This window comes from Micromys minutus (assembly GCF_963924665.1).
Source record: "Micromys minutus genome assembly, chromosome: 12".
Classification (NCBI taxonomy): domain Eukaryota; kingdom Metazoa; phylum Chordata; class Mammalia; order Rodentia; family Muridae; genus Micromys; species Micromys minutus.
In genome coordinates, this window is record NC_137981.1 from 17969596 (window position 1) to 17995160 (window position 25565).

Genomic DNA, 25565 nt, shown 5'->3' on the forward strand with positions numbered 1-25565 from the left:
CTCTTCTGTTTCCTTTAGTGTGACAAGTTATTCTGAATCAATCATAGACTGATCTAGAAATTAATCCAATATTGGATAAAAGGAAATGACAGTCTTCATTTGGAAGGCTGGTTATGGACATTTTCAGAGACATATTTGGAAGTTAGCTGCAGTTTGTTATGAAAATGTTAGCAATAGATAAAATTGGGGCAGGATCTGGACTTGCAATAAGGGTTCTTAAATGCTTTAACCTCCATTCTAGCTATAGGTAGTAGAAAGAAATGGTTAATAGAGCAATATTTAGATAGAAAACCTAGGAAAAACATCAGAAGTCATAGACACAAGCATCACCAACAGAATATAAGAGATGGAAGAAAGAATCTCAGGGGCAGAAAATACCATAGAAAACATTGACACAACAGACATGAAAAAATGCAAAAATCAAGAAGGTCCTAACTCAAAACATCTAAAACTCCAGAACACAATGAGAAAACCAAACATAAGGATAATAGGTGTAGAACAGAACAAAGACTCCCAAATTAAAGAACCACTAAATATACAAACCACAAAACTATACAAGAAAACTTCTCTGACCCAAGAAAGAGATAACCACAAACATACTAGAAGCCTACATATAATAGTCAAAACACCAAATGTTCAAAAGAGAAAGAATATTAAAAGCAGTAAGAGAAAAATGACAAGTAACATATAAAAGCAGACTGATCAGAATTACACCAGACTTCTCAAAAAGACTATGAAATCTAGATGATCCTGGACAGATGTCATACAGACCCTAAGAGAACAAAAATGCCAGAATAGGTTACTATATCCAGCAAAACTCTCAATTGCCATAGATGGACAAACCAAGATATTCCAGGACAAAACCAAGTTTACACAATATCTGTCCACAAATCCAGCCCTACAAAGGATAATAAATAAAAAACTGTAACACAAGGAGAGAAACTACACCTTAGAAAAAGCAAGAAAGTAATCTTTCCAGAAACCCAAAAGAAGAAAAGCAAACAAACATAATTCTACCTCTAACAACAAATATAACAGGAAACAAAAATCACTATTCCTTAATATCATTTAACATAAATGGACTCAATTCCCCGAAAAAAGATATAGATATCAGACTGGATATATAAACAGGATCCAGATTTTTGCTGCCTACAGAGAACTCTCATCTCAGTGAAAAAAAAAACAAACACTACCTCAGAGTAAAAGGTTGGGAAAAAAATGTTCCAAGCAAATGGTCCAAAGCTGGAGTAGGCATTCTAGTATCAAATAAAATAGGTTTTCAGCCAAAAGTTATCAAAAAAGATAAGGAAAGACAATTTTTACTCATCACAGGAAAAATCTATGAAGATGAACTCTCAATCCTGAACATCTATGCCCCAGATACAAGGGCACCCACATTCATAAGAGAAATACCACTAAAGCTCAAAGTATATATTGCACCGCACACAGTAATAGTGGAAGACTTCAACTCCTCACTCTTATCAATGGACAGATAATGGAAGCACAAACTAAGCAAAGACACAGTGAAACTAACAAAAGTTATGAACCAAATGGATTTAACAGACATTTATAGAGCATTTCATCCTAAATCAAAAATATATACCTTCTTCTCAGCACTTCACGGTACCTTCTCCAAAACTGACCATATAGTCAATCACAAAACAGGCCTCAACAGATACAAAAAAATCAAAATAATCCCATGCATCCTGTCAGATCACTATAGATTAAGCTGGTCTTCAATAACAGCAAAAACAACAAAAATCCCACACACACATGGAAGAAGAACAATGCTATGCTCAATGATAAGTTGCTCAAGGAAGAAATAAATTTAAAAAATTTTAAAAAATTTATAATTTAATGAAAATGAAGACAGAACATACCAAAACTTACGGGATACGATGAAAGCAGTATTAAGAGGAAAACTCATAGCTCTGAGCACCGCCAAAAAGAAACTGGAGAGAGCATACACTAACAACTTGACAGCACACCTAAAAGCTCTAGAACAAAAAGAAGTAGATACACCCAAGAGGTGTAGACAGCCAGAAATAATCAGACTCACAGCTGAAATCAACCAAGTAGAAACAAAAAGAACTATACAAAGAATCAACAAAAGAAGAAGAGGCTTCTTGGACAAAATCAACAAGATTGATAAACCATTAGCAAGACTAACTAGACAGTGCAAAGAAAGTATGCAAATTAACAAAAATCAGAAATGAAAGGGGAGACATTGCAACTAAAACTGAGGAAATTCAAGAATTCATCAGATCCTACTACAAAACCTATACTCAACAAAATTGGAAAAATTTAGGGGAAATGCACAATTTTATAGACACGTATCAGGTACCAAAGTTAAATCAAGATCAGATAAACCATCTAAACAGTTCTATAACCCCTAAAAAATAGAAGCAGTCATCAAAAGGCTCTGAACCAAAAAAAGCCCAGGACCAGATGGGTTCAGTGGAGAATTCTATCAGACCTTTATAGAAGACCTAATCCCAATACTTTCCAAACTATTACACAAAATAAAAACAGAAGAAACACCACCCAACTCATTCTTCGAAGCCACAATTACACTCATACCTAAACCACACAAAGACCCTAAAAACAAAAAAGAAAACTTCAGATGAATTTCCTCATGAACATCAAATCAAAAATACTCAATAAAATTCTTGCAAACTGAATCCAAGAACACATCAAAATGATCATTCATCATAATCAAGTAGGCTTCATCCCAGAGATGCAGTAATGTCTCAATATATGGAAATTTATCAACTTAATCTTCTACGTAAACAAACTCAAAGAAAAAAGTCACATGATCATCTCACTAGATACTGAGAAAGCATTTGAGAAAATTTAATACCCCTTCATGTTAAAAGTCTTGGAAATACCAGGAATTCAAAGCCCATACCTAAATATAGTAAAAGCAATGTAAAGCAAACCAATAGCCAACACCAAATTAAATGGTGAGAAACAATCCTACTTAAATCAAGGACTAGACAAGGCTGTACACTCTTCCCCTACCTATTCAATATAGTACTGGAAGTCCTAGACAGAGCAATTAGACAGCAAAAGAAAGTCAAATGGATACACATTGGAAAGGAAGAAGACAAAATATCAGTATTTGCAGATGATAGGTGGAAAGTATACTTAAGTGACATCAAAAACTCCACCAGAGAACTCCTAGAGCTGATAAACAACTTCTGCAAAGTGGCTGGACATAAAAACAACTCAAACAAATCAGTAGCCTTTCTCTACTCAAATAATAAACAGGCTGAGAAAGAAATTAGGGAAATGACACCCTTCACAATAGTCACAAATAATATAAAAATACCTTGGTGTTACACTAACCAAGCAAGTACAAGAGCTATATGACAAGAATTTCAAGTCTCTGAGGAAGGAAACTGAAGAAGATTTGAGAACATGGAAAATTTTCCCAGGCTCATGAATTGGAAGGATCAACATAGTAAAAATGGCCATTTTGCTGGAAGAAATTTACAAATTTAATACAATCCCCATCAAAATTCCAACTCAATTGTTCATGGGGTTACAAAGAGTAATTTGCAAAATCATTTGGAATAACAAGAAAAAAAAACACGATAGTGAAAATTATTCTCAACAATAAAAGAACTTCTGGGAGAATCACCATCCCTGACCTCAAGCTATATTATGGAGCAATCATGATAAAAACAGCATGGCATTGATATAGAGAAAGGCAGGTATATCAGTAGAACAGAACTGAAGACTCAGAATGAACCCACACACCTATGGTCACCTATGATCTTTGACAAAGTAGCTAAAAACATTCACTGAAAAAAGGACAGCATCTTCAACAAATGGTGCTTATTCAACTCATAGTCAGCATGCAGAAGAATGCAAATCTATAAGGACTATTCTGCACTTCAGGACAACACTGGCCCAGAAAGGAGAGAATCCAGGCTGACGCCAGGTGTTATTCTACGGGCTACAGGCGAAACTAGTGGATTCAATTGTCATGAAGCAGAATCAGTAACTCAGCATTGCAGATCAGGACATTAAACGATCAATAATAGTCACAAGGCCTGGACACAGCGCCTTTGTCTCTTTCAGCATTTCTACAACTGACCAGCTCTCTCAAATAAGATTCCTATTCTTCACTGATACAGCCTCTCAAATCTAAATAATAATAATAATGCAAAAAAAAATTAAAGCTAAATTTTTTCTATTGACTATCAAGACTCTTCCTAATCACCATGATAACCCTTTAGCAAATAGATTTCACAACATGGAAAGTATTTTTAATTTTCCTGTGGAGGTATGCCAAATGCACCTATAGTCTGTGGTCATAAAAATTCAAACTTGGATGTGAGTCCAAGTCTGAGTAAGAGGCTGAAATAAAAATTACCCATAATGCCATTACTCAAAACCCACCAAGACATTGGCACCTTTTTCTTCATTTTCTTTTCTACCTTAATAAAAAGCATAATTAATACTCTGTATTGGAAAACAGTTTTTATTTGGACCACTTATTTAAGAAATTTGTTCCTTCCTTCCTAGTAGGGAGGTGAGGAAAACATCCTTATTGTCTTCTCTTTCTCCTGCAATGTACTCGTTACCCTCAAAGGTATATCAGGTCATTGACAGAAAAATCAAATGAAACATTATCCAGCTCCCTGCTTCCTTTCCTAACTGAAAGACATATTCTCTAATTAAAATTAAAGTTCAGCAAATTCCTAACTCATTAGCATCTGTCCTCTCATTTCTAACAACTTAGCTCTCCTGAATTGTGAGTGCTTCCTAACATGTTTACTATGAAATGGTGCCTCTAAGACCTCTGAAACCCGGCTCTGCATGTCTGCTAATGGCCTGGGGTTAGTTAATGGTTTAATGATCAATAGAAGCTTCTCTCCATGTAACTGAGTTTTCCAGGGTATAGAATAACCCAGTCAATGTTTAACTGCATTCTTTAGTTCTGGAATGGCAAAGTAGAAGTGGAAGGGACATCTCCATGGAAACCAACCTCCCAGGAAGTGACCAGAGAAGTTAGTGCCGGGGGTACAGAACAGGGAAGATGTCATGAAGGGAACACCTGCTTTGGTAAGCCAATGTAAACTCCTGAAAATACTTAACCCGAGCTCTGTAAAGTCCCTCAAGCCCTCCCCATCATGGTTTACTTCTCAATATCTTCAAGGAACATGGGCCTGGGCCACTCCAAGGCTCACCCTCGGGTGATCAAAGTCACACCTTTACAAAGCCAAGAAGCAGAGACACCCTCAACTGGCCCTGTGTTCTTTGCATTGAATCGGAACCTGGAAGAAAAGAGCTCATTCACAAGACTGCAGGACCAAAATCGAACTCTGGAAGGACAGCTGCCACCTCTTCGAGAAACCTTGTATGGACGGCTCCCTGCAGGTATGGCAAAGCCAAACATAAGTTTTGCAAGTCTGGGGTTTGGGAGGGCTGTGGTACATTTACATGACTGTCTCCATGATCTCTGGAAATCTAGATTACTGACATGTAAAAGTATTTTTTCATTGAGGACTGAGTGCTTGTCAGATGAATGTCTTCTGTTACATTTGAATGCTTGTATCAATTCTGGATAAAGTACTTTTCACCCTTCTATATAAGAAGAGAATCCCATCTGCTCTCACCTGAAACTGTTGTGATTTCAAAGCCTATGTCCATCTCCTTATGCAGTCACAAAGGATACTGACAGCTGCAAAGACCACAGAAATTACAAAGCCAGAGATGTGCTAAATGGTGACAGTAGTGCTCTAGTTGAGTTCTAAATTTAAGTCATTGTCTCCAGGGGGAGTTAATGCATCAGACTTTGTAGTTTTGAGAGTAGCTCTTTAGCAGTAGACCTCTCCGATGTGAATTTTGAAATCAACTTATTACATGAAAGACAGTGAGTAAGTCACCCTTCCTTAATCCCATGTTCTTCATGGTCATCACAGAATTAAGAAACTTTTTCTCACAATCACGGAGAAGCTCTGGGCCTAAGATGGCTGCAAGTTGTCCTTAGATAATTTTTTATGTCACGTAAAATGTTTCCCGGTGACCATAAAGATAATTTAAAAAGATAAGCTAACTTGCCATAAAAACATCATGTTAACATGTGTTATCTGGTACATATTCCATATATTTGTGTCATATTTTCTCTTCTTCTGCATCAATAACACAAATGGACCCTCCTTCCCTTTATTTGGGGGAGATTTCGTGGTGTTGGACTAGTGAGCTGGAGACAGAGCTCAGAAACAGAGCACTTGCCTAGTACATGTGAGACCCTGGGTCTCATTTCCAGTACAGAGGGACATGTCATTAGACTAATCAGTAAGTTTCTACTTTCCAGCTATTTTTCAGGCTACATTCTGTGTTTGAGTAACGCCTATGATCAGTACATAGTTACTTTTGCATTTTCATCAGCCAGGGACGATATGGAAAGAATAAATCAGACTAAATCATTTCACTTGCATTCATGTAGGGACCCTGCTCTGTATTTCTCCTCTCTGCATTCAACCAGTGAGTTAGGCGTGTTTAACTGAAAGATGCCAACTGTATAGATAGTGACTACTGAACAATGATTGCCTAACTTGACAATAAACTGACTTTAATGATTTATTATTGCCCCCCCAATCTTTCAAGTGCCCAGGGCGATATATCTTGACATCCCACTGAAACATGAAGAAACAAGTATTATCAAAAGGCATCCACCCCGAAGAATTCAAGTAAGACGAATTTAAAAGTCTTCTTAAGGAATGTCTTTGTTTTCATACTTACACCCCTTTTCATCCATAATCATAAAAGAACCTTGTTAATAAGATGCAGTTGCAAAGGCCTTAGTATTAGAATTTTCTTTAGCAGTGATGTTACTTCTGAGACTCATAATCCCCACCTAAAAAAAGGATGTTAAGAAGGAAATAGGCTAGATATTAGGACCTGAATCTAGCTCTTGGTTGGTTGAGTAATTAAATTGACAACTACTACTATTCAATGCAAGCACCACATAGGCAACTTGATCTACATCATTCATGTAGTCCTCTAGCCCAGTGTACAAAAGAAAATAGCATCTTTGTTTTTTACATATGGTTCAGAGAATGAAATAACATGTCAAAAGACACTTGAGGTATTAGCCAGGCCTCTGGTACTTCTAACCTTCAGCGTAAGTGGTCTCCATCTTCCCTTAGTCCCATCCTTTAATCATCCTAGGTGTTATAAGCACTTGTTGAAGTTGGAGGACAATGGAGCCAGAGATGATGGTGCATTCACTTTAATCCTAGCCTTTGGAGGCAGGTGCAAGCAGATCTCTGAGTTCAAGGCCAGCCTTGACTGTCTAAAAGAGAGTGGATGGGGAATAAGAGACATAAGAACAAAAAAAAAAAATTTAATGCATTCACCTTGATTTAAAATGTCATAGTTTCTTTATAGAGGGGTATAAATTCCAATAGGACATCTCATCCTAAGAAGAGAAAGAGATCAGAGTGGGTTCTTGGAGATGACTGTCAGGTAGCAGAAGCCATGGGACCCTCTGTGAGCAGAGCAAAGGAAACAGCCAAGCCCTGACTACTCCGCATGCAGCCAGATGCTCAGACTGGTTCCAGGGGATAATGGAGCTCTTTGTTGAGGACTGTCCTCTTGGTCAGTTCTTATGTGCTTGTCTTCTTTGAAAGCTCAAACTTCCTACGAAGTGATATTACCTTTAGTTCCAAAAGAGCATTTCTTCCAGAAATTTTAGAAAATGCAAAGATCATGCTTAGTTCAAGAAAAGTAAATGGTAAATGTAATGAATTAATGTCTAATTAAAAATATGAGTGTATTTCTTGCTTAGCTGAGAAACCTAAAGCTGGCTTTATTCTTAAACTAAATATGTTCAAGGGAGTATTTAATGCATAGTCCCTATGAATCCCTGACACTGGCTACTTCGAACAGAAGAAATTGCTACAACCAGAGAAATATTTTCATGTGGTACTCTCTAAACCACAGAATAATTTTAATGTTTTCCAATTCTAAATAAGCTAAGGTTAAGTTTTTGATTCCCCAAATTCAAGAAGACATGGACATTTCAGAGTCTGACACTGTACCCCACAAACTAGCAATCCACCTTAAAAGTAAAGAATCAAGACACATTATCTGAGCACAAAGACTATGCTTTCTTACTCAATGTTACATCTTCGGCCACTGACAATATGTGCCACATAAAACTTCAGTAGTGAAAGGAAGCTCATCTTTGGGGGAAAAAACATGCCAAGTGTACAAAGATATATATCAATGTGCTTAGTTATAAGGATATAGGCATGTTTTGTTGAACCCAAGAGTTGGAAGATATTAGCAAAATTCTGAGAGCAAAATTCTATTTGGCTCGCCTGAGTTCTGTACTATACATATACCTGCTATTACCCCCCGCCCCAAAGATCAGCATCTTCTGCACCTCAGGACCACCCTAAACATGAATTTTATATATCTAATCAAATGGGCAGAGTTGCCTGACCGTGGCTGGTATTTCTAATTCCTGTGAAGGAGATATCTTATTGGCTCAGCTTTACTGGTGAGTCTAGCTTTGATCCAATGAACTGGGAGCGGAAGACATGCTTGCGCTATAGAGACGTGGGCAGAGGAGACACCCTGTAGGTTCTGGAGTCAGCTCGCAGATAAAAGGGAAATCGCTAGGCAATTGGCAGACACTCCTAAAGATATCATCTATAATTATCTTCACAAATGAGGCTCAGCACATTTTTCACCACAAATGGGTTTTTGAGAGAATAATAAATGCTGGGTTCCCATGACATGCTAATTAATAGCCTGATCTCTGCCAAAGAAAATTCTAAAAGTATTTTTAATTATTAAACCAAACCTAATTGCATCCTAAATAATTTGAGTTGGGTATTTGGCAATCTCCACTTCCGGAACATCTCTACTCCTTAAGGAGCACTTCTTTCTGGAGGTGAGAGCTAAGCCTCTCTGCTTGGGAGCTCTTAATCACTGGTGTCCCCCAACCCCATGTGGAAGAATGGATCAGCAGCGCCCCCTCTGGCCTGCCCATCTTCTCCTCTGATCATGCAGCCTAACAGGAATGCCCTCCCACTAACTTTCTCACCCCCCCACCCTTGTTTGACTCAGGTAGTCTAGCTAGATAATTCTTTGATTTCCAGAGGTTTTTTATTTTTCAAATTTCAGAATCTCTATAAGGCTTACCCTGAACAACCTATTAACCGTTGCAACCCCCATGCCAGCAGTCCTGATTTCCTCAGATCTTCTCTCTCACATCTTCCCTCCCCCACCCCCACACACTAAACTATTGATACTGTACCTGAGATTCCCTAATCCTAACATGTGAAATTCAAAGCGCTCCAAAATCCAGTTTTATCTGACCACTGACGTTGCCACAAGAGAAAATTTCCAACCCTAATCTCTAGTAATGCTTTGCAGCCAAAAAGCAGAAACAATGAAAATACTGTATAAAATTGCCTTCAGCTACTGTGCCTAGCAAACACATGAAACAAACTGTTTAGACTTGGGTACCATTCCCAACATGTCTCATTATATACATGCAAATATTTGAAAAGCAAAATTGACACACTACTGGTTCCAAGAAATTCAAGTAGAGGATACTGAACATATATAATATACACAGGAGGATTTTGATACACGCTGGCACCAAAGTCCCCAAAGGGAACGAGGGGCACACTGAAATTACAGTAATTCAGGGAATTTTCCCTTGTACCCCTTCTTTCACAGTAGTCTGGCTAAGAAAAACAGTCAAAGACAGTGCAGAAAGCATTAGAGGTGGCTGAGCTCTAGGCCAAGGCAAGGGGAGAGATTTCTGGAATCTGAAAGAACGAGTCAGGTAGAGGAAGCGGCGTTGAAGGTAAGAGTGACCTTCCACTGAGAGACATGCTCACCCCATTCTCCCTTGTGATGAGCCAGAAGCCACTGAACCTCATCGTCATCTCCTCATTGGCTACATCTGGAGAGACCAAGGAAAGCCACTTGGTACCATGCAGTTCAAGTTCAGGCATCCCCTTCAAGCTTACTGCTGAGTGTTCAATTTATTCGTTTTTGAAACAATCACATACACCCATACACAGAGTTACGCCTACCCATCCAAACAATAAACAATTCCATGGGTTCTCTTTTCTCTAGTTAATGCAATGTAGAGTTTATAATGGCGAGCCAAGCTTGCACTTCTGGCATAAACCTGTCTTGGTCATGGGATAAGTATAAAGAGACATTGCTGAACTGAATTTCCTAAGACTCAGTGGATCTGCTTTAATTAGGGATGTGGAACTGCACTTTTCCAACAGAGTTTTATATCAGTTTTGCCATCAAGGTTGAATTTGTCTTGTAAAAATTAGATTTTTACACCCTTCTTTTCCAAACCATTTATTATAACACAGAATCGCTCTAGTCCCCTAACATTTAGTAAAAACCATTTTTAAGACTCTTGGACTTTTAAGGAAAATGATACTTTTTCCTACTGGCTTCATCGGTTTGAGTATCTTATTCTTTCTGAGTGTTTCTCGGAAATTACCCACTTACCAAAGCTTTTTAATCTACTGCTACAGAGTTTTATCTTCTTTATATTTAACCTTTTGCTGAGTCCTGTGAAATGAGCCTTCCACCTTTCAGGTTGAAGTATGTGTTTATGGTGTGTGTGTGTGTGTGTGTGTGTGTGTGTGTGTGTGTGTTGGCTAGAAGTGGATGTCAGATACCTTCTTTAATCACCCTCTACTTTATTTATTGACACAAAGTCTCTTCTTGTTCACTAATTCAGAGTTTAGCCCATTTGTCCCTGGCATCCCGTTTCTAACTCCCAAGTAGTAGGTTTCACACTTTCGTGGTGAGCATTTCATCTGCTGAGCCATCTGCTCATCCCCAGATACACTTATTTCACTTTTCAGTCAGTACTGGGCAATGAACCCATGGCCTCTTCCACGCTTTGCTACTCAGTTCCACCTCAGCGCTGCAGCTCTTTCATAATGGACCACATAATGGAGAACTCAGCCTTGATTTCACATTGTGAGCCATTGGCGTATTTTCCGATCTCCTTTATTGAATATAAATAACTCTCAGCCATCACCTGGCCTAAGTGTCTTGTAGATTGGCTTCTCACAAATATTTTTTTGCATTTCTGTCTTGTTTTCTGATCTAGGGAAATATCTTGTGCTGAAGCCAAACCATGGCATGTCAACTTTTTTGCTTGGTTTTCATGGGTAGCTCCTAAGAGCAAAGAACCGCATCTCAAAGACTTAATGAGAAATTCTTCTTGGGCCTTAAGTTGCCTCCATGATTATCTACATAAAGCTGACATAGGGTCACTTTCCCTACTTCCCAGAGTCTTAAAAGACATGTTAAGTCAATGTGCCAGACAAATGTTACAATTTCTTGAAGTTGCTCTGGCCCATGTTCCTTGTCTTTCTAATAAATAAAAATGGCCTCTCCTCAGTCAATGGTTTTTACCAAGGGCAGAGGCTGGTGGTGTGTGGTTGATTTATCTTCCAGACCCAAAGTCCTAGAACATATTCAAGCTGATGATATTGGTCATGTGTTGAAGAACCAAGTAACTCAGAAATTTTTAGGCAAATGTATTTCCTAATATTAAAAAATGAAAAAGTACCACCCTACCATTTCCCTAAACAACTCCTGCCGGTGTTTTTCTCCAGCAAGGGATGAAGAAAAGCAACGTCCTTCCTCTGTAGGGGAAGGGACGTGTGTGTGAAACCAGGATTCTGAAGCACTGTCACTGGACTGGCATATTTACACGAAGCCAGTTTTCAAGTGTTTTCTCTGTCTTACTCCCAGACCGAGTTCTAGGCAGGTGAAAGCCTGCTTGCACTGCCGCTTGCTGCCATCTAGTGGCTTGGCAAAGAAAATGTGTGGTTCTTTGGGCTCCACTGTTTGACCTTGGTCAAAATAATTGAGCCTAAACAGAAGGCTGGGGACGACGAAGGAGAGGGGCCTGTCATGGCTCAGACAATCATACTACCAAACCAGAAGCCTGGCCCAGACGGACTCAGTGTCCACAGCATGTACACCGATCATCTATAGTCTATTTAGATGTGGTTCCTCCGGTCACTAGTGGTAATGTAGGATCACTCCACACTCCAACCTTTAAAGAAATCGCCAGCATCTCTGGGGAAGTACTGAAAACTATCTACTCCCAGCCTCAGTGAGGTGCCTCAGGCTTTTGTTGGGAAATGCAAGAGCATTCTGAGGATCAAGCTTCCGGGAGGCAAGTAATGAGTTCAAGAACATGACTGGAGTCTGGGTTCACATCTGAGCTTGAGTCCTGGTGATGCCACTTTTCAGTTGGGCAAACCTGGACAAATCATTAGCCTTCCTAAAATGGGACCTTTATAATTTGTACACGAGGTCCCCCAGAGGATGGCGTATGGTGGTCCATTTCCTCGGGAACACAGTAGAGAATGATGGTGACACAGTCATTCAGCATCAGGAATACACACATCCTTAAGACTTGCCCGTGCAGAGGAGACACAAGCCTTTCTCTTCTCCCGTTAGCAAAGCTCCTGGCTATCACAGACTCTTCTTCCCACAGCCGTCTGGAGGGTGCCCTCCCTCTTGATCTCTCCCTCCAGTATTCTGACACAGTCAACTGCTCCACCCTGAACTAGCATCTTTATGCCCTGAAATGCTAAGAGTTCGAGGAACAAACAAGCTTCTCTTGGTCACCTCTCACTGCTCCTTTGCTGGGTTACATTACAAGGTCAGACCTCATGGGAATTGTGTCTCAGAGTCATCAGGGTTTATGACTGAGGTGGCTGAGAATGCTTCTCTGGTGAGACTAAGGCAAACAGACAGTTCTTGCTTCAGATAGAGACTTCCTGAATGCAAAGAGTTCAGCTCTGTCTCTCCATGAGTGAATAAACTCTGCAGATACCCTTTGCATGTCTGTGTGAGGAGACAAGCTTTGTCTCCCACACTCAACTTTGTAAAGCTGGAGTTCTTCTGTGGTGAAGGAAGGCTGGGCAGTGGGCTGGGGCAATGGTTCAATGGGTGGTATGCTTGCTGTGAAAGGACGAGGACCAGACTTTGGGTAACCAGCCCCAGAAATAACTAAAAAACCAGGTCTGAACGAATTCAGTTCTGTAAAACCAGCCGACTGGGATTGGAAGAGCTTTGCGTAAAGACAGACGGAGACAGATGGATCCCAGGGGAGCCCTGGCCAGCCATCTAGTGGAAACAGTTTTAAGCTCAGTGAGAGAGACCCTGCCTCAAAAACAAAACTAAGGTTGAGAGCTATAGAACAACGCCCGACATCAACCCTTGGTCTCTACAGGTACACACATCGATGGGTGTATTTGTATATGCATGTGCGCGTGCATGCAAGCACACACACTCACACACACACACACACACACACACACACACACACACACACACACGGGGCCAGAGGCAACTTAGACAGACCCATGGATATAAAAAGCTCAGTTTCAGTGAGCCTTTTAAGTTCCAATAAATGTCTTCCATAAAGCCTACTCCCCATTAGAAAAAAAAAAAAAATGACCCTAACATTTGTTAGCACTTTGTAGTTTTCTCTTAAATGCGCCTTGTCACCCATGATTACTGAAGGAGGGTCCCCAGAGACCTTCCTAAGGACTGAGACAGCACTGAGTGGTTATGGGAAAATCAGGTGTGTCTCCAGTCTCTTTCATCTCTACTAGTCTAAGACCCCAGCTATTTGGTAACTTTGAACACAGTCCCTCAGTACAAAGGGGCAAGTGCTCAACTCCCTGCCCAAGATTCTGATTAATAACTCACTGAAGGCAATGAGACAGAACAATAAAGAACCCTGTAGGTCAGAAAGCCTTTCTCACAGATGGCAGCGGTGACACTGTGGTTATGACCCTCCCTGTGTATGCCCAGGAGTAAGTACCACTTCTACACAGTGCTCAGGTAGTTCAGTGCATCTGCTTTTGCGTCTCGTGGCATGAGGGATGCTGAATACTCTAAATATTGGACTTCTAGAAGCTTGAACCCATTGGCCTTCCACAAGCAATTACCTCTGAAAGGCCTCTGTGCCAGCGAGAAGCCCAAGCAGAGCCCAGTGCAAAGGTGAGCTGGGGCAGTGACAGATTTGGGGGAAGTGGGTGAGAATTGGGGGGTTTGCTCTTTTCAAGGTTCCCCTTCACAAAGAAGTTCAAAGCCAAGCAGACCATTCAGTCCTTGGTGAGTAGAGCGTTTGAAGTGCCAGCGCTTGCCCACGCCTGCTTCCAACTGGCAAGTGTTCACTCTCGGGTGAGGCCGGCCTCTGTTTGCTTTGTGATGGAAACAGAGCCGTGTAGATGAAAAGGGACTCTAACATGGAAACTGGTGGTTCTGGAAGTTTTCATCTGTGCTGGGGGGGGCTAGGGGGGAGACAACACCTCTTCCCTTTACTCCTCCTGGGTTTAAAACACCCTCTCAGACTCCAGGGAAGAGTTTATCCAGAAAGTTTTCCTGACTTCTGTACCACCAACCTTCATCAAAAAATCCCAGGGAAGGTCTTGGGTTAGCTTTCCCTCAATGAGTAAAATGAAAGCTGTTTGTAGGGGGTCCTTTTCAAACCCTGTCCTGACTCAGTCAGGGCCAGCCAGACACTGCTGAGGTGTGGTAAGAGACACCCAGGTCCTCAGGTTCATGCTTAGGGTGCGGCAGTGACCACACCCTAAGTTTCTGCACCACCCAACACATTACCCACAGGGCAGCACAAAGGGTTGTCACCAGCTCTGTCCTTCACCTCTGGGCAACAGCAGGTGACAAAGCAAAATACATTCACCGAGGCTTGCCCTCAATAGCCACCTATGCCACTGAACTTCGTGACAATCTTAGGAAGAGACTTGTCATCCCAAAGCCTCCCTTAACTGCAGTGTTCCCTGTGCTCGGATGGGAATATGAAAGCATACTGTCGAGAAGTAAGTCCCACTGGGGTGAGCCTCACGGCACAGCCCACAAGTCAATGGTAGAAGGCACAGGGAGAGAAAGGAAGGTCTCACCAAACCCGGACACTTTTCTAAGAGAGATTAAAAAGCATCTGTCAGTGGGGGAAATGATGCATTATTGAAGTGAGATTGTCAAAATGAAATTGTCAAAACCTTGCACTCCAGGCTTTCAACAGTCTGTGAGAACCTTCAAAACACTGAGATACACAGCAGCCGCCGCTTCATCCACAGACAGCCACACAAAGGACTTGTCAGGGACACGCCCCAGCATAGCTTTATCATGACAGGGGATTGCTATGGATTACAATGGATTAAGATCTCCTGCTCCAAGAAGGACTGAAGTCTGTGGATCGTGTAGGTCAGCGACAAGGACCCCAAACTAATAAACATGTCATCTTTCACAGCAGGAAAATGAGAAGAAAACTCAACGACCTGCGTACGCTTCCGGGAAAAGACAGTATTTACATAAGATGAAAATGCTAGAGATGAACCATAAAAGACAAGAGGTAATGAGAAGCGGGTCGCATTTTCCAAATATGGAGGCATCGGCACTGTTTTGCCAAGGCCAGTCTGTACGCGGCACTGGAGGAGAAGCTGCCACTGCCTTGGTCCCTTTTGATAATTTTTAACATTTATTTCCTTATTTTGTGGGGGCCGAGGGCACACACATGTGCTACATATGCTTGGGGGCCAGAGGCCAACTTTTTGTAGTGGGTTTTATTTTCTTCCATCATATGGATTCTGGGTATCTAACTCAGACTGTCAGACTTGGCAGCAAGCCCTCTTAGTCACTGAGCCGTCTCACTGGTCCCTTGAGTGTCCCTTCTACTTGTCTCTTTGTTTTGGTTTTGACATAGGGTCTCATTATGGAACCGGCTCTGTAGGCCAAGATGGCCTCCTGCCCCCTCACTGTTGGGATTAAAGATATGCGTCACAAAGCCTCACTTGTGTCTTTTTAAAAACAAGCTGCCCTTTGACCCTCTGGTTGCAGCCAGAAAGTAAAATAGATTGATAATACTCTTTCCTTGGTTTACTTAGAGAGGGAAAAGAAGTCAGTCTTTATTCTGCTATACAGGCCTCTTCCTGGAATCCTTGCCACAGAATTTTCTATAAAGAAACACTGGGTGCCGGGCATACTTGTACCCCATGTTTGCGAGGTTTGCTCAGGACCAGCCTGGGTTACATAGAAAGTTTCGGGACAGCCTGCACTATGGAGTGAAACTCTGTTTCCTTCTCTGATGCTATAAGAGAATAGCAGACTGTGTTAGTGAACAGAGACAATGAAGACACTGCTCAGCGTGCTGGAGGCAGAGAAGTCCAAGACTGACCTGCTGGCAGTTGATAAGAGACGGCACAGCACGGCACAAGCAGGGGACACAGAAGGTGACAGTGTTCTTGAGAGTGAGAGGTCGGGAGCAAGAGCGATCAAGCAGCCTTTATAACTCTTTCCAGGGAGAACCAGCCTCCTCCTGTGACAATAGTTTTATTCTGTCCTCAAGGTGAGCCATCTCTTAAAGGCCCACCTACAAATTAGCATAAGGATTGGGGTGGGATGTGCTTCCATCCTGTGAATTAAGGAAGACACCCTGGAACCCTTTCTCCAGTAAAACTCTGCCACTGTCCCACCCTGTCCCCCTCTCTAAGCATCCTGTGGTTCTTATTCTGTATCCCAAACACCTCACCTACACACAGAAGCCGACAGGCTCCCTCATTGGCCATGCCTCTCTGGACAGGGAGCGTGCTCATCTCTCTCCTAACAAGCCTGAAATTAAGGTTCCCACACCACGTGATAGGAAGACGCTCACTCCACTGTGTTCAGGGGTGTCCAGGTCTGCGGACTGTCCGCTTCTGGTGTTGCTGGGATGCTAATCTGTTCTGGGGAAGACTGTTTGGGAGGGGCATTAACTACTTCTAGCCGATCATTTCAGGCCCAAATGGAGTTGAGGAAGAGTCTTCTGCGTAAAGCGATGCTTGACATGCAAAAGCAGAAGGGCCATAATGGCAATAAAATCACCCAGAGCAAGTCAAGGAGCAACAGCAATGATATTCTCAGCACACGGCCTGACGACAGGGTGAACCGACAGCCAGGTGAGCCACATTCTCAGCACACGGCCTGATGACAGGGTAAACCGACAGCCAGGTGAGCCACATTCTCAGCACACGGCCTGACGACAGGGTAAACCGACAGCCAGGTGAGCCATCCCTTTAGTAAAACATTTTATGGTTTTTTTTTTTCTTGTTTTGTTTTGTTTGGGGGATTCCATTGTTTTAAGACAGATTTTCATGTTGCCTACACTATGTCGTCAAAGACGACCTTAAACTTCTGATCCTCCGGCCTCCACCGCCCCAGCACTGTATTGTAGTGCTCCCCCTGGCTTTTCTATGCCATGCTGGGTATTGAACCTAGTGCTTTCTACGTGGCAGGCAAATTGTCTGCCAGCCTAACTACATCACTGACTCTCTAGTTTTGTTCTGAGGCAGGGTCAAACTAAGGTCCAGCCCCCACCACCACCTCCATGTTTTACGCACATGGAGATTCGAGCATGTTTTAAACTTTATCTAATAACCATCCGTGATGGGCCGGGGAAGAAGACGAAGGGGGCAGCAGATCGCTGTCGCTGAGGGGCCGTGTGATATCTCAGAGTGAGTGGCGTGCTGTATTGTATTTTTGTATTTTGCATTTCTGGGAGGAAATGATAAAAGCTTAAGCTCTCCATAGAGGCTTCTTTCTCCTTGTCGGTGCTAAGTATTTTCCAGGCACTCCTCAACTGGCTCATAGAATCATGTTAGCATCAGAGACAGGGAGGCTCTTACTGAAACGTGAAGTTGTCTGTACTCACAGGACATCTATTCATCAGACCCCGATCCCTCAAGGCACCCTCGGCCAAGCACTTCAGCCTTCTGGGGTCCCCAAAAATGTCAGCCGTCAATCTCACACCACTGCCTTCTCCACCCAGCTCCTGCGGCAGCCACCGTCTGTATTGGGGAGGCCCTCACGACCCATGTCACTTAGGCCAGAGCTACATCCCCAGCCTCACATTCTGAAGTTCTAGAAGCACTCTGTCAACACAGAATAACCTCATAAACAGCAGATCTGACCACTCCCCTGCTTAGAAAGCAATCACCAGGGCTGGAGAGCTGGCTGAATGGCCCAGAGTGCTTGCCTTTCTTCCAGAGGATCCAAGTTTGCTTCCTGGACCTCATGTAGGGTGGCTCAAAACTGCCAGTAACTCCACTTCCTGGGAACCTGATGCCCTCCCCCAGCCTCCTCCAGAACCTGCCCACATATTCCATACAATTGCAGAAATACATACTCATAAATGAAAATATTTTTTAAAGCAGTCAGGGGCTGGAAAGATGGCTCAGCAGTTACTCTTCCAGAGGTCCTGAGTTCAATTTCCAGCAACCACATGGTGGCTCACAACCATTTGCAATGGGAGCTGATGCCCTCTTTTGGTGTGTCTGAAGACAGGGACAGTGTACTCACATATATAAAGTCTATTTTTTTCTTAATGCAGTTAGATCTCTAGGAACCTGAAGATAAAATTTCAACTCCTTAGTGGGGGACCTCAAACCTTCCAGGATCTGGCTGCTGCCTGCCTTCTGATTATATCTCCTATGGTCCCCATGGTCAACTCCACACTCCAGCCTTGCATTGTTCTGGGCTCTCCGACAGCCATTCTCCTCCATAACCTGTCTGCCAGGCTGCCCGTCAATCAGAGTGCCCTGAAGTTTTCCCAGTGTGTGTTTCCCCAGTGGAAGCCACCTGTATCCTGCATTGTTCGCACACAGAGGTTGCCATACTGGAGACAAAGCCCACATCCGTAGGGCTGACCACAATGGAACTACAGAAATGCCAAATGAGCTCTAAGATGCAGAAATCACCTGCTGAAGGCGAAGCTGTCCCCGCTCCAAAGAGTAAGATTCTTAATCAGTAGATTAATTAAACAAAAGGCAAAAAAATCACCTCAGGGCATTCACTTTACCTATACCCCAGTTTCAGACCTAGATGGGGCTCTGTTGTAGAATAAAGAACTTTTGCAACTGAAAAAAAACAATACTGTCTAAATCAGCTAAAGTTAAGCAGTGTGGGCCATCTCCAGAGAGCAAGCCTAAATACACTTATATTGGCAGGGGCCAAGAAAAATGTGCCAGGCTCGGAGGGACTCGGGAGGGACTACAGAGAAGGGTTTTCCATTGCTTTCCTGAGGCTTTTTTAAAAGAGGCTTCACTCTGTCCAGTTGTGATTTGTTGACTGTTCTCTCTCTAAACTAAACCTACAACCCCAGTCCTTGGCCACCATAAGTCCCTTGGACTGCGTAGTGAGTTCGGGTTCCAAGCTGAAGTCCACAGAGACACCCTATCTCAAAAGCAGAGCAACCAGCCGGTCCTGTTATCTGGGCTCGACACACATTCTCTCCTCTAATTCTCACACAACTAGAAGGTGAGAGTCAACACTCGCCCATTGAGTAACACAACCAGAATTCAAGGTCGCATTTACCTACCTGCTACCACAACCTCCCTTGGATCTTAAGCATTCACAGCCTTGGGAAGTATGAAGGACATTCATACTTACTTGGGAAGTAAGCTGTGAGCCCTTAGCCATCTTTGAAGAGAAGGCCACATTTTCAAGTTAGACGGAAGCTGAAGAAACTCACAGATGCTGGCCTTCATATGTCCCTATCTAGGACCTTTCTAGGGAAGGAGCAGAAAGGGAAGCCCAACTGCAGTCAGCTACTGTACATCTGTCTCAACAAATGGAGACTGAGTCTGCAGCAGAATCCCCTGGGGAGTGGGGACTTTCCCAGCTCCCATCCTCATCCTGGACCGGCATCTCTAGATACAGGTAGTGGAAGAACCCTGCCTTCTAGTTCTCCAAGTGACTGTGGAGATCAGCTGACCTCAGATAGACTTCTTCTCAGAAAGTGCAATCCACCCTCAAAGTCTACAGGATATTTTTTTTTCTTTTCAACGACTGGGTGTGTGCGTGAATGTGCCTGACAAAATGCTTCTAGAAACAATAACTTGCTAGCATGAGGTCAAAAAAATCTAGAAGCTGGAGAAATGGCTCAGCAGTTAAGAGCATTGGCTGCTCTTCCAAACGCCTAGAGTTTGGTTCCCAGAAACCACATGATGGCTCACAACCATACTTAATGAGATCTGATGCCCTCTTCTGTCAGGCAGCCCTACATGCAGGGATAGATGGATGATAGATAGATCGATAGGTAGATAGATAGATGATAGATAGATAGATAGATAGATAGATAGATAGATAGATAGATAGATAGATGATAGATAGATGATAGATAGATAGATAGATAGATAGATAGATGATAGATAGATAGATAGATGATAGATAGATAGATAGATGATAGATAGATAGACAGATAGATAGATGATAGATGATTGATAGATGATAGATAGATAGATAGACAGACAAATAAATATCTTTTAAAAAGCAAAAAGAACTTCTAATTGTTCTCATTTAAATTAAATCACAATTAATTAGGGTCTCATGGAGGGAAATATCTGTAGCAACATCGTTGCGTGCTGAAAGGCGCTGGACAGGGAAATCTATTACTTACTTTTCTGGTTGCTGTGATGAAACTGCTGACAAGCGTTTTGTAGACGGAAAAGCTTGCTGGTTCCAGGATACAGTCGATTGTGACTGTCCAGAGAGGCTGGTCACATTGTATCTGCAGCCAGGAAGCAGAGATGGATGCTAGCCCTCCAGCTTGCTTTCTCCTGTCTTTTCTACCCTGGGCGGAACCCAAGCTTATGGTACAGTGCCATCCATGCTTAGGTATGTCTTCCCTCCTCCGTTAAAAGTCTGGAAGCACTCTTACAAATCCACCCAGACCGGATGATTCCCAACCCAGTCAAGCTGACAATGAAAATGAGTTGACACAAGAAGTGAAGTATCACTACACGTCTCTTCGAAGACGGGGAGACTGGGAGTCAATAAAGTTTCCCATTCTCGTTACTCCCATTCCTGATACATAAGCCCTATAGACAGACACTTGCAAGATACTGGGATAATAGGACCGAGCTAGCATTGAGAAAGTGATTTTTATCACAGTATTGAGTTCTTCCTCTGAGAAGCACAGAGGTCAGGATTATTACCACCTGTGTTTCACAGAAGAGGAGACCAGATCCAGAAAGGACCAGTCCACACACAAGGTCACAGCCAGATAGTGGCTCTAGCAAAGGCTCCCTCCTACACGGAACCTCTCTGACTGCTTTCCCTTTCTTCTAAAAATGGTTTACTTTGCTTTCTCCTGGGAGTGGAGCATAGCCAAGCTCGGGCAGTCCTGGGCCTTGGGGTCTGGCAGTGCAGAATCCTCTGTTCCAGCCTTCACTGGTTTAATGGTATATCTACCATTTCTTGTTCCCCTCCAGAAGATAAGATGGGAATTTTAGCCTCTTGTGAGACAGAAACTGGGCTTTGTTTTCTGCTTGCTTCTTTAAAACAAAACCACCTTTAAATTGTTTTTATTTATTCACATGATAAATTATACATATTCATATAAAATGTGTAGTTATGTACGGCATGAAGTGAGCTTCACGCTTTCTGATGTACAGTTCTGTGAATTTTACCATGTTCGTGTGACCATGCGCTTTCCAGAGAGATGACATGGATACAGTTAGAGGAAAACCTCAGATATTGGAATCAAAGTCTTTGACTGAGATCCAACAGTACAGCCTCTCTGGGAGTAGGCACATCTTTCTCTTCCTAGAGCAGAGTCTTAGGTACAGCACCTTTCGATGGTTTTTCTGCATTGCTTTATTTTTTAAAAGAACATCTAAGTGCATTTATTGTTTTGCTTTGGTGACCCTATCTTTACATGTGTAAAATGAAGATAAATAGAATCACTCATGTAGGATTCGTGCAAAAGTTAATCTCATGTATTGCTCCACTGAGGAAATCTGTCCCACGAGCTTGAGGACCTGAGTTTGGATCTTCAGTATCCATGTAAAATGCCAGGTCGTGGCAGTATGTATTTGTAACCCCAATGCTAGAGAAACAGACATGGGCGGGAGGTCCCTTGAGGCTTGCTGCCAATTAAGCTAGCCTAGTCAGTGAGCTCTGGGTTCAGTGAGTGTCTCTGTCTCAACAATTAAGGTAGAGAGCCATTGTCCTGAACCTCTGGCTGCCACCTGCCCCGTGCATATTCTCCAACCCCCAGTGCATACAAACTGTCAGGTTCAGACAAACCGGAATGTGGATAAAATATAAGGGAAATGGAATTCATATCTATATCAGTTTCTTGTCTCATTGAAGCAACTTAAGGAAGGGAGGACTTATTCTGGCTTGGTTTCAGTTAATGGAGTCCCGTGGGGGAAACTATGGCATCAGGGGTAGAAGACAGCTGCCTATATCTCATGCACAGTCGAGAAGCAGAGGACAAATAAATGCATGTTCTCAGCTCACTCTCTTTTATTTGGTCCAAGACCCCAGCTTATGGGGTCCTACATTCAGGGTGGGTCTTCCTACCTCAGTTAACTTAGTCCAGAGAAACCCTCCTCTGCATGCTCAGAGGTGAGGCTGGCCTCATCGATACCTAGGGATTCTGTCAAGATGGCAGCCAACATTAACCCTCACAATGTCTTATACTGAAACATCTTATCGTTCAGAGAAATGTTACCCTAATTTATCATTTCAATGTCACCTTCACAATTCTAATCTTCTCCATCCCCTATACAGGATCTCTAGTTTATAAATAGATGTGTATCTTTGTCTTTGAACATATGTGAAGTGCATGTGTGTATGTGTGTGATAGATTTTTCTAAAACACCTATTATAAAATATATAATGCCCAAGCATTTCTCATGTTTTCTGTTTCCTGTGCCATCTAAATCACCCCTTATTCCCTCAATACACATCAGAATACGTCGCCTTCCCCTGGAGGCAGGAGGAAGGTGAATCCTGGAGTTTTATACACTGGCTTCTACTCTGCATATCCCAAGTCCACATGGATTTCTAAAGGTCATGATTTGTTTTTACCGTTTTTAAATCAATGAACTGTACACCATCAAACATCTCATAAGGATGTTGTGACAACGAGCTCAGATGTCCTCAGGCTTCGCTGCTTTGTGTCCAGGACTGTGTACATGGAACCTTGTTAGTGAGAAGGCGAGACTGCACTTTCGGGAACCATGTCTACAGTCCATCACTAGTGAGAAGGACGAAACTGAACACACACATCTGCACCACAGACAACTTGAGACTTCACTGGTCTTGGCACCAAGAATGCTGTGGGACTTAAGCTACCACTGATAGTGCATTAGAACCACAATGGATATTTTCTTCCCACTTCAAAGCTCTACATCCAGTTATAGACTTTCTAGAAAATTTCTGTTCTCGGTAATGTCCAAAATTTCTCTGATTATTCACTGGTTTGTTCTTTTTTTTTTTTTTTTTTTTTTTTTTTTTGGTTCTTTTAGTGACAAAAATATGAAACTGTGTGTTTGTTTCTCTGGGTTTATTTGGGTTTGGTTTTGGTTTGGTTTGGTTTGGTCTGGTCCGGTCTGGTCCAGTCCAGTTTGAGACAGAACACATGTATCTTAGACTGGCCTTTAACTCAGCATGCTTCAATGGATGACCTTGAACTCCTGGACCTCCTGCCTCCACCTCCTGGGTTTTAGGAACACAGGCATTTGCCAGCATCCCATTTTTTATATACAGTCTGTGTTGTGCATGCTAGTCAAGCACTTTATCAACCAAGCTATACCCTGTCCCCTAATGTTTAGATAATGTTGGAGATCTAGGTTTGATTCACTAGTCTTGTTACTTTTAAATCATTAAAGAAAATTTTTAAAACAGCTAAAAATTAATATTTACAGAGATAACAGTCTGTGTGTTTTTTAAAAAAAACAATGAATAATCTCAATGTTGCACAAAAAAAAAAAAAAAAACAAAGCAAACGTCAAAAAGCAATTCATTTTTGTAAAAAGGTCATGCTAGAATCCAAACTGGGCTAGCAGACAAATGGCAACAGGCAGTGCTCACAGTTTTTATTAACACAGGTGGTCACTGTGTCTTTTCTGCACTGGCTGGGGTCCAACCTCATATTCTTTTGAAACTAGCTAGAAAGAAAATGTAGAAAGGAAATGAAGGGAAGTGGGGAGGGATGGAACACGTAAGACCAAGCATACTGCTGAACCTTTGTGTAAACAGAAGTTTTACCAGGTCAGGTGTGGGGGGGGTAAAACATTTGCATAAAAGTTTTATCAGACAAAAATGATTTTAACACCTATGACAATAGTTTTATAGTTTTTCTTTTTTAACATTTTTCTTCCAGTATTAACCTGAAGTAAGTTATCCTATAATGACCATTCTAAATAATCATTTTTAAGGAGAAATTTTTTAAAAAATACAAACTTTTGCTCTTTTGCAGGAAATCGTCAGGATGAAGAATTCTTGGACTATCACACAGAGAATGACTATTGTGTCCGGAAAATTGGCAAAATGGAAACATGGCTTCGTGAACAAGAAGCCCAGGGACAGCTTTTCTGGGACAGTTCCAGCTCTGACTCTGGTGAGAATCAGAAAGATGAGAGGAGACCACAAGCACTGGTGAGGACCAAGACAGAGAAGATCCCTCTTTATGATGACTTTTACGACAGCGTGTAAGAAAGCTAGACACTACCCCAGGTAGTGAGGGCATGGAATGCCTTGGCTCTGTTTTCTTCCATAAAACCATTCATGTTTGCATATGGACTACTCTGAGGGATGTAAGCTATTTTGGTATGCAGAAAGGATGTCATCTGGAGTCTTGTGGGGTCAATAGCCTTGTCATGTATGCTATACGTCTATGCCTTAAAACTCAAGCTCTGAAACAAAGGTTATTTGATTGTCTGACTTTTCTGTTGGCAGCTGGGCTCAGTGAGGTTGTTCTGTTGGTCTCTTGACATAGCTTATGTAATTGGACATCATATGGCTGCTAAGACTGGAGTCATGTAGACTCTGGGTAAGGGCATAAGACAACTGGAATTTGATCACTTTCTACATACTCTGAGTCTCTTCACATAGTCTATGCAGCAAGGTAGTAAATTATTCCTTTAAACCAGTCCAGTGGGTCTAACAGCAAATAGCCCAGCTGGAGGAAGCCAGAGGACACAAACATGACAAGTGTATAGTCAATTGAATCCACCCCAAACCACTTCTATAATTTCCTATCAGTTGATGCAAGCCATAGGCCAAATGCTAGCCAACGAAAAGTCCACACAAGGGAAAAAGTACCCAAAAATGCCCATCCTGAAGACTTTCAACACCATGAATCTCAAAACTTGACACTGGTTTGCCTTCAGAAGCATGCAGGCAGGCAATGGGGAAACTTGCCTTTAATCCCAGCAGTCAGGAGGCAGAGGAAGGCGGGTCTCCATGAGTTTGAGGCAGTCTACAGAGTGAGTTCCAGGGCAGCCAGGGTTACACAAGGAAACTTGGAGCCAGGGGCAAGGGAGAAGGAGGAGGAGAAGTAAATGGAGGAGGAAGAGGAAGAAGAGGAGCAGGAGAAGGGAAAGCAACAGCATGGTAGTAACATGACTGTAATCCTGGTACCAAGGAGGCTGAGTCAGAAGAATCATGAATTCATGACCAGCCTGGGTCACACCACAAAAGTCTATTTCAATCAACTTATCATCATTAAAGGC

General features: G+C 42.2%; 1 protein-coding gene across 1 annotated transcript; it reads left to right on the forward strand.

Moving 5' to 3' along the window:
• Window positions 1–5171: 5171 nt before the first annotated feature.
• On the forward strand, window positions 5172–24546 carry CCDC198 (coiled-coil domain containing 198; the record flags this gene model as incomplete). Its single annotated transcript, XM_080926351.1, has 6 exons — window positions 5172–5388; window positions 6622–6704; window positions 13960–14046; window positions 15317–15418; window positions 16841–17000; window positions 24311–24546. The coding sequence occupies 6 exons, from the start codon at window positions 5172–5174 to the stop codon at window positions 24544–24546; spliced, it is 885 nt and encodes a 294-aa protein (XP_080782477.1).
• Between the last annotated feature and the right edge of the window lie 1019 nt (window positions 24547–25565).